The sequence below is a fragment of the Glycine soja genome, chromosome 1 (assembly GCF_004193775.1).
Source record: "Glycine soja cultivar W05 chromosome 1, ASM419377v2, whole genome shotgun sequence".
Lineage (NCBI taxonomy): Eukaryota > Viridiplantae > Streptophyta > Magnoliopsida > Fabales > Fabaceae > Glycine > Glycine soja.
The window spans coordinates 46,176,859-46,185,849 of NC_041002.1; the positions used below are offsets into that span (position 1 = coordinate 46,176,859).

Consider the following 8,991-nt stretch of genomic DNA (forward strand, 5'->3'; position numbering starts at 1 on the left):
GATTGATCGGAATTAGAATGAAAAAACAAGGTTTTGAAGCATACTACATCGGTTTACGACCGTCGTCGTAGGGAACGTTGTAAAAAGGGGAAGCCTTTTCTACGATGGTCGCGAACGACCATCTTAGAATGTTGAACATTCTACATCGGTTGTCTCAGAACCGATGTAGAATGCATTGCATTCTAAGACGGTCTTTGACACATGACTGTCTTAGAATGGTTAGCATTCTACATTGTCGTCTCAGAATCGATGCAGAATGCCTTTTTTATTTTCTTAGTTCGAGCTACTTTTTTTTTACTGAATTGAAAGCTAGGTTATTCAAATGCCTATAATAAACACATGAGAATATGAAATTAATTAAATTTTATGCAATGAAAAATAACAATATATAAATTCAAGATGGTAAATATTAACCAAACAATGTTTATCGCTCCTTCACCTAAACCTTGCTCCTTCTCACTCTCACTGCCCTTCTTATAAATGCCATATAGCACCATCTAAACTAGCCCCAGTGCAAACCCTCCCACATTTGGAATCTGAAATTTAAATTAATTTATATGTTGTGCTAGCTAGTAGTATATGGAATTAATGGAATTGAATGGGCTACTTACATAAATGCATTTGTCTTGCATAAAAAAACCATATACAAACCACATCATGGCATTCAGTGTGAGGAAAATTGACAAATAGAAGGGCATAATTAAAGTTAAGTTAATGATGATGATCCAAGTAGTAAGTTAATTATATATGCATAGAAAAAGGTATATATATACATACCCTTGCATCCTTGTGCGCATATTTAATGTTGGTGAGAATGTAGATGAGCTCTATGACACATCCGATCGAGTTGATCGTAATAAGGGGAACAACGCCGTCATGAATTTTGAGGAAAGCGTAGTATAACCAAAGCATAGAACTCATTAATGACAACAAGTATGGCAGTGAGTGGAAACCGTCTGTGCATTTCTTTTTGTATATCCGGTAAAACGTTGGTCTGCAATCAAAAAATTAATCAATCATCAATTTATAAGAACAGGGAGAAAAAAAAGCACTAAAATTTTCCTCTGGATGATTGACAATGATTGTTGTATAAAAACAATAAGGGACATCCACCCTAGAGGATATAATAGTGTAACACAAACTATTAAGTAGTATCGCCATTTTCTTCTTTTTCCCTCATGAAAAACCTATTAATTCAAACTATTATATTTGAATTTTTTATATTCTTAAGATAACTAGATATCAGGCATATCTATTATTAATGCAATGCATTTATAACACTATCATCCTTAAACCACATAAACATGGGATATTGTATCTAGTATGGTCATAAACCACTTCAAATATTCTATGTAATTGAAGTTGCTTGCTAGCAGTTGTCTACACCTGTCGATATTCAAGCATTGATGTATCATTTGGTTGTAATTTTAGACAGTGCAAGGTAGAGTATTAAATTTAAAACAAGTAGTAGTCCTCCTTCCTCTCACTAGAGTGATAAGTGTACAGTACTATGTAACAATCTCCACTATAAAATTTACCGATATCCTTCTTAGGTAATGGAGTCTTAGCACTTCCATTGATTTGCCATACTTGTAAGTGCCAAATAACATTAATGTTAGCTGGCATAACTTAATTTTGAGCCAAGAAACTAATTTAAAAAAATTATAAAATCAGCACCAATAGTAGTAGATCCTGATGGCCAAGAATCAAAGTTGGACATAAACAAATGTGTCTCATAACCTTGAATAATTCTGGTAATCCTTGTAGATTTCGGCCTTTTTTGACTTGTGAGAAACTCCTGAACATATTAGTAACACTAATGACTTCACTTCAAACCAACATATGAAGAAATGATGGAACTTGCAATAGCATTACCTCAGCTGCTTGACATTCTGCTTTTCATTCTTCAACTTGTGTTACCCGGACAAATACCTCAGCCCTACAGTCCCATAGATAGCATTTGTAGTTCTCCAGCAATGATTTTGAAAGTTCGCCTTCCACAAGCTTGGCCTCACCATCAGCAATACTGCAGGCACAAGGTCATATCCTCCGGATCAAGAAACTTAAATGCATAGTGAACATATCATAAAACAAAAACAAAAAAAGAAAAATCTATATACTGCTAAAAGTATCAAGGAGGATTTTTTTATATAAAAAAAAGATTTAAGATTATAATATATCTAGCAAAAAAATAATCATGGTTCTAGTATATAAAAGCAAACAGCAGGGACATGACATCTTCAACTTCAGACATAATGAGAAGAATTCAAAACCCCCATGTTTTAATCATTATATCTTTTTATGTCTCATAAAAAATACATTCACAATCAGCGCAAAATACATAATGCACTTCTTCGGCACCAGCATTTGCTGCCTAAAATGCAATAATAAGCCAAATTTTATATACTAAGGTGATAAAAAGAAAAAGGAGGATAAGATATGAAATTCACAAAAGAAAAGAAAAAAAAATTCCTGTAGGTAATATTGACCCAACAAAAATTATCTATATCCCTTTTTAAAATGTAAGATAAGAATAATTGATCATATACAATTTTCTACTCATTTTATTGAATTGCAATCAAAAAGACTAAAACACAATTAAGCCCACAGTAGCAAGAGCATGAATACCAAAAATATTCAACTCAAAATACAAATAATAATCAATTCAAGCAAGTCCAAGCCAAGATCTCCTGGATTGCAAGTTGAAGGAGAAAAAATTATCCTGAGTGGCTGAGCTAGTAAAATAAATTAGGCTAAATTCAAAGAGAAATTAGGCTAAATTGAGGATAATTTTTATCTCTCTAATAAATTGTTTCGCCTCATACAACTATACTACCTTGAGTAAAACATGAATAAAAGAGAATAGGAATTTAGGTTGTAACTAACAACTGTGCCAAAAAAAATTTCACATCATCAACATGCTTGCTCCGACTATGTATTCCAAAAGTTGTTTTGGATTACCACTTATTAGTTACCAAATTGTATGGCTAAAAGTTAGAAAAGTAATCCATATACTCTGATGACATGAAATTACTAGCTAATGAGAGAAATAATTACTCATTTTTCTACAATTGTTAAGGGAACAAAAAAACATCAATCTAACAGAGCTAAAAAAATACCACATACTTAGAGGAAATGAAGAGGAACCTAGTAAAAGTATACACATACTTAGAGGGAGAACATGGGATAACGATGGAGGAACTTAATAGGTGGTCTATTGTTTCTCCTTCTTACTACAGGTTCTCTGGGCCAATTTAAGGAGAAGGGTACAAAGTTGAGAATAACAAGTACATGTAAACAAAGGGATACCTAATTTGGGGTTCACGAGAGTGATGCTGGGAGACGGCGGATGTTCCATCGCACTCAAAGTGCACATGGCAGAGTCTGAGGATGAATGTCACGGGAGCGCGCGCGATAGCTAGCTAGGGCTTCTTGGGTTAGAAATAGTACTGAGTACTGATTGAATATATATGAACGCGATATTAACCAAACAAAGACAGTTTTTCGGACAAAACCGTCTTTGTACCAAACTACAAAATTACCATTCCGCCATCCCGCACACCTCATCAAAGCTGGTTCTGCATAAACGTTGTTGTTATGTTTCCCTTTATTACAAAAATGACATCGCGAGCCTTTCTAAGACGGTTCTCTAAAACCGATTTAGAATCAACGACGTAAATTATAGCTTTTTTAGTAGTGAAGGTTATTGTACAAAACCTTTACTATATCAATAGACTTGGGATTTCTATGCCTATAAAGAAAACATAACACAAAACATTAAATGCTTAGGCTGACGCCGACGCGACAGGGAAAGTACTAGGCGTGAGATGTACCTAACGCCACAAAGAAACCAAATACAAAGAGAAAGAATGGAATAGAGGGAAGGTACCTGACGGGGACGCGAGATGTCACAGTGGCGGAAGACGTCGACACCAAAGTGCGAAGACTAGAGATCAAAGACACAACGCTTTTACAAGTAGGGATCTAAGACAAAGACACCAAGAGTGGAGGCGAATAGGGTGCTTAGACGGAGAAGACGAGAGCACGAGAAAATTGGGCTCTGGTTCATATTTTTTTAAATGTAGGTTCAACATCGATTTCCACTAAAAAATCGATGTTGACCAAGTGATGTTAACCAATAATTTCCTAACATCGATTTTTTGAAAAATTGATGTTAACGTAGTCATGTTAATATCGATTTTTGAAAAACCGATATTAACGAACTCACGTTATTTACAATTATGCCACCGCGATTTTTTTGACATTAGTTTTATTGAAAATCGATGTTAACCTAATGATGTTACATCTACATTTTGTAGTAGTCACTACTAAAAAAAAAGGCTTTCTACATTGGTCAATTAACATCGGTTATTGCAAAAACTGATGTTAACGAAAGTGCGGTGACATTTTTGTAAATAAATGGAGTTACTTAACATCGGTTTTATAAAAACCGATGTTAACTACTTAATGTTAACATCGGTTATTTAAATAACCGATGTTAACATGAGGTTAAGATGAACATGTTAACATCGGTTTTGTAAAAATCGATGTTAACTTCATAGTGTTAACATCGGTTTTGACAAAACCGATGTTAAGGAGTTGAACTGAACATCGGTTTTTTGAGAAACCGATGTTATCTTGTTGAAGTTAACATCGGTTTTTAGAAAACCAATGTCAACAGATTCATCCTAACATCGGTTATCCTTAAAAAACCGATGTTGATGTTGTTATGTTAATAAGTTAAAACGTGTTGAAATTTCACAACTCGTGCGCTCGAAAACCCTGCTGCACTCTCTCTTCTCTTTCTCCTCCCACCTGAAATCTGTCGGAAACCGCTCGGTTGACACCCACATTGCCCCACATTCATTTTGATACTGTCGGAAACCGCTGGCTGGAACCCACAGAACCTCCTATCGAAGAAAATTCGAAGAAAACCCTACACTGTTGTTGGAACTGTGTGGGTCGAAAAAACCCTACACTGCTCTTGGAACAGTCGTGGGTGCTCAAAGCTCAAAGCTTTCTACGCTGCCAGTTAACAAGGTATGAGCTCTACCTTAGTTTGTTGCTCTTCTTAGTAAGTTCTTAATCAGTGCGGTGGCATTGTCCGAAGGTTCTTATCAAATTATTGGGTCATTTTGTCCACTTGGCTAACCATATAAAAGTATCAAGAAGAATGGTAATGTGGGGTTTTATTTTGTTGTGGTAGTTGATTGTGCTTTACGTGGTTTTCAAGCTTGACGAGAGTTACACGCCGAGCAAAGTTTCCATCCGTGCCGGTGATGGTTTTCACAACTTGAAGGTAAATTTTTATTTTATTGGTTTGGGTTTGATTGGGATGATTATGCTTAATTATTTGGTGTTGACTTTGGGAACATTTTTTGGAGATTAAGACCGTGGAACTCGTGAAGGCAACTGGGTGGGTTTATCTATCCTTGTCTGGAGCTGATCCTAGGTAAGTACAGTGTTCTTTCTGTATCCAATTTTTGTTGGTTTAAGTTTGTATCCAGTTTTTGTTGTTTGGAGGCCTGGATTTTTGTTTTCAACGAAATTTTGTGTGCATGTTTTGGTAGATTTGTAGCATATAGTAAAAATTAAAAGAATGGTAAGTAAGGAATTAAACAACAAAAACAAATATTGATCTTAGAAGAGTTTGCTGGCAAATTCATGTATCTCCCTCCCTTCAATACGACATGAAGTAGATTTTGTGGCAAGTTCTCTCAGCTGTGACACACTTCTTCCCAATTGCAAAGCCAACTTCATTTCAAATAGCTCTCCATTTTCTCTTTTGTCCAAGTCTTTCTCTTCAATTGCGGCTTCAATTGTCTCCTCCAAAAGCTGAAAAAATCCACCACAGGTTCTGTACATTTCAAACACCATGCCAACTTGCCCTCCATGCTCAAAAGAATTAACCACCATGGCCAACGCCCTAGCAAGGGCAGGAACTAATCCATCTCCTGAAAACACAGACCCTAGTGCAGCAATTCCTGTGAGCAAAGGTGCTGAAACAGCAAAACCCTTGTTTATCTTCAGTGCAATATTTCCTAACCTCTCATAGTCTTCCATGTCTTTTCTCTTCAACACTTCAATAACCTCCCTCATTTCCTCTTCCAACTCCACATTCCATCCATTATTATTGTTGTTCGTAATCTCCATTATCTTGTCTTTGTCGTTGCTCGATAATCTACTTTCTGGCCACCATCTAGCTGCTTCAAACTTTGCAGGAAACTTTTCGAGCATTGCACCACCCAACAAGGGGAGTGGATAAGCCTTGTCTAGAGCCAAAACCTTCTCTATTGCATCCCTCACATCTCCTTCACTTGGATTTCCAATGGCGATTTCTGTTTGGATCTGTGTCTGAAGCTGCTTAAACAGTATTGCAGCGTTTCTTTATTCCTCAGCAAGTTGTGAGGGTTGGATTTAGTTGGTAGCAAGTAGCATCCCCATGGCTGCAGAAAACAAAAGTGCCAATGATAGTTTAAGAGCCAAAACTGGTGCACCATCATAACTACCTGCAACACCAGCCATGGTTGAAGCCGCGAGTGTTAGCATGTTGATGGAGTTTAGTAGGAGTGTGTTCCAATTCACACGTTGTTCTCCTACGTTGTTGTGCATTTCAATTCTGTCAGCTACAGCCTCCAAGATTGCATAGAGCTGAATAATGGCTTTGGAGGACTCCATGCTTTCCACTGTCTGAAATTTTTGAGAGGATATTTGATACAATTCTGGGTATTTATCTCTAAGAGCTATTCCATCACCCACCCAAGAATCTTCCCAAAATAGTATTTGATCACCACTGCCCAATTTCCAAAAGAAACTGCTTTAAGACATCACCCATGCTGCTGTGATGAATTATAGACCTTAAATGAGACCACCAAAAGGAATGGGTCTGCTTAGGAGGGCCCTCTTCCAATCCTCTCCACCCTTGTACTTTGAAGTGAGAATTCTACTCCATTTTTTTTATCAGCAAAATAGGATATGTATATTAAAATAACAGTACCAGGGGTACTATAATTACAAGAGTTATAGAAATCGTAGTGGATCCACCTGTCAAACTACTCATATTGGTGTGTATCATTTTAGAATTCTGCCCAATGGGAGTATCCCCTCTTGTCTGTATCATTTTGGAATTCAGACCAACCACCATATTTAGAATTTAAAATTCTTACCCAAAGCTGCTGCTGACCAGATGCAAAAGCCCATATCCATCTACCCATCAAAGCTACATTGAATTTCGAAATATCCTTTATCCCCAGACCCCCATCATTCTTGGGCAGGCAAATATCAGCCCATTTCACCCAAGGAATTTTCTTATGATCATTGTCTCCACCCCACAGAAAATTCTTTTGTAAGGATATCAATCTTTGGACTAACCTTTGAGGTATGTTGAAAAGGGAGAGAAGATAAATTGGAAGAGCATTCAGGACAGAATTTATAAGGGTGATCTTCCCACCCATGGATATATCTTTCTGGTCCCATTTGGATAATTTAGATTTGAATTTATTGATGAGAGGCTCCCACACCAGCTGGCTTGAAGGATTAGCACCAATAGGAATGCCTAGATAATGAAAAGGATAATCCATTTGTCTACAATTCAGGGTATGAGCTGCTTCTAAAGCCCAATTAACTCCACCACCTATGATCCCAAACTGACTTTTAGCAAAATTAATCTTTAGGCCAAAAGCCAGTTCAAAGCCTCTAAGTAAAGCCTTTAAAGCTTAGACATTCTCCCAAGTAGCCTCACCCACAAAAACAGTATCATCAGTATACTGCAATATATTGATAGGTTCCTTTTTCTTTCCAACTAAGAAGCTTCAAGTTAAGGCCATCTGGCCCAGGGCATTTATCCCCTCCAGACAGCTTCTTTGACCTCTTGGTGAGAGAAAGGGGCAGTCAACTGCTCCTTTTGCCCCCGAGAAATAGAATTGAATTGAACCCTATTCAAGGTAGGTCTAGAGTGGTTCTGTTTAGTGAATCTGTTATGGAAGAAATTAGCAGCTACATTCTTCACTGTATTAGGTTGCTGGACCCACTCCCCATCAATAAGAATACCTGGAATAGCATTGTATGCTCTCCTGAAATTTATTATTTTGTGGAAGTAACTAGTGTTGTAGTCCCCTTCCTTCAACCATCTGGCCCTAGATTTTTGTGTCATTAAATATTCAAAAGCATCTGAAGCATTCCATAACTCCTGCTGAAGAGAGTTTCTGTCCTTAAGCTCTTGATCAGACAGAATTCGATGAGAGGCTAGATTCTCCACCTCATTTAGTTTCTGTTGAATGTTGAGGATCTTCTTGGCATTAATATTCCCCTCTACCTTGCTCCACTGCTTTATAGCAGCTTTGAAGTTTTTCAGCTTATTTTTAAGGACAATACCCCCCGAACCCCCCTGCTGATCATTATTCCAAGCCTCCCTCACCATTTTTTGATACCCTTTTTGTTGCAGCCACCAGTCAAACACCCTAAAGGGCTTAGGACCCCAATCCACCATGCTATTTTGCAAGATGGTTGGGCAATGATCAGAAAGATTCCTTTGGAGGACAAGTTGACAGCTCTCAGGCCAAAGAGATAGCCAATGCTCCGAAACCAAGAATCTATCAAGCCTGCTTTTCACATAACCATTAGGCCTAATCCAAGTAAAACTATTCCCAGCACACTTAATTTCCTGAAGCTCCATATCAGAAATCCACTGATTGAAAGCTGAAATGTCATTTTTTTTTTATCGGCAAAGGTAAATAATATATATTGAAAGAAGTACCAGAGGTACTTATAATACAAAATAGATCCATATAAATGGTTCCACAATCAGACATTGGTATTCTAAGGGGGAACCAAGCTATGGATACAAAATGCATATGAATTTACATGTATAGATCTCATAACTATGCAATCCCCTGCTGATACATAAAACTTTGTGGTAAATTGCTTGACCAGTGATTGAAATGCACTATGAAATCCTTCTCAAAACTCCTAAGCCAAGACCATAGAAGGAAT

At 37.2% G+C, this 8,991-nt stretch overlaps 1 protein-coding gene and 2 pseudogenes across 1 annotated transcript; all 3 read right to left on the reverse strand.

Annotated features, from left to right (window-relative positions):
* Positions 1-314: 314 nt before the first annotated feature.
* Positions 315-3,553, reverse strand: LOC114385029 (annotated as a pseudogene).
* A 192-nt stretch (positions 3,554-3,745) lies between these two features.
* LOC114385099 lies at positions 3,746-7,580 on the reverse strand (annotated as a pseudogene).
* Positions 7,581-7,840: 260 nt separating this feature from the next.
* LOC114385181 lies at positions 7,841-8,674 on the reverse strand. The gene has a single exon (XM_028345225.1). It carries the CDS (start codon positions 8,672-8,674, stop codon positions 7,841-7,843), a length of 834 nt encoding a protein of 277 aa, XP_028201026.1.
* Positions 8,675-8,991: the final 317 nt, after the last annotated feature.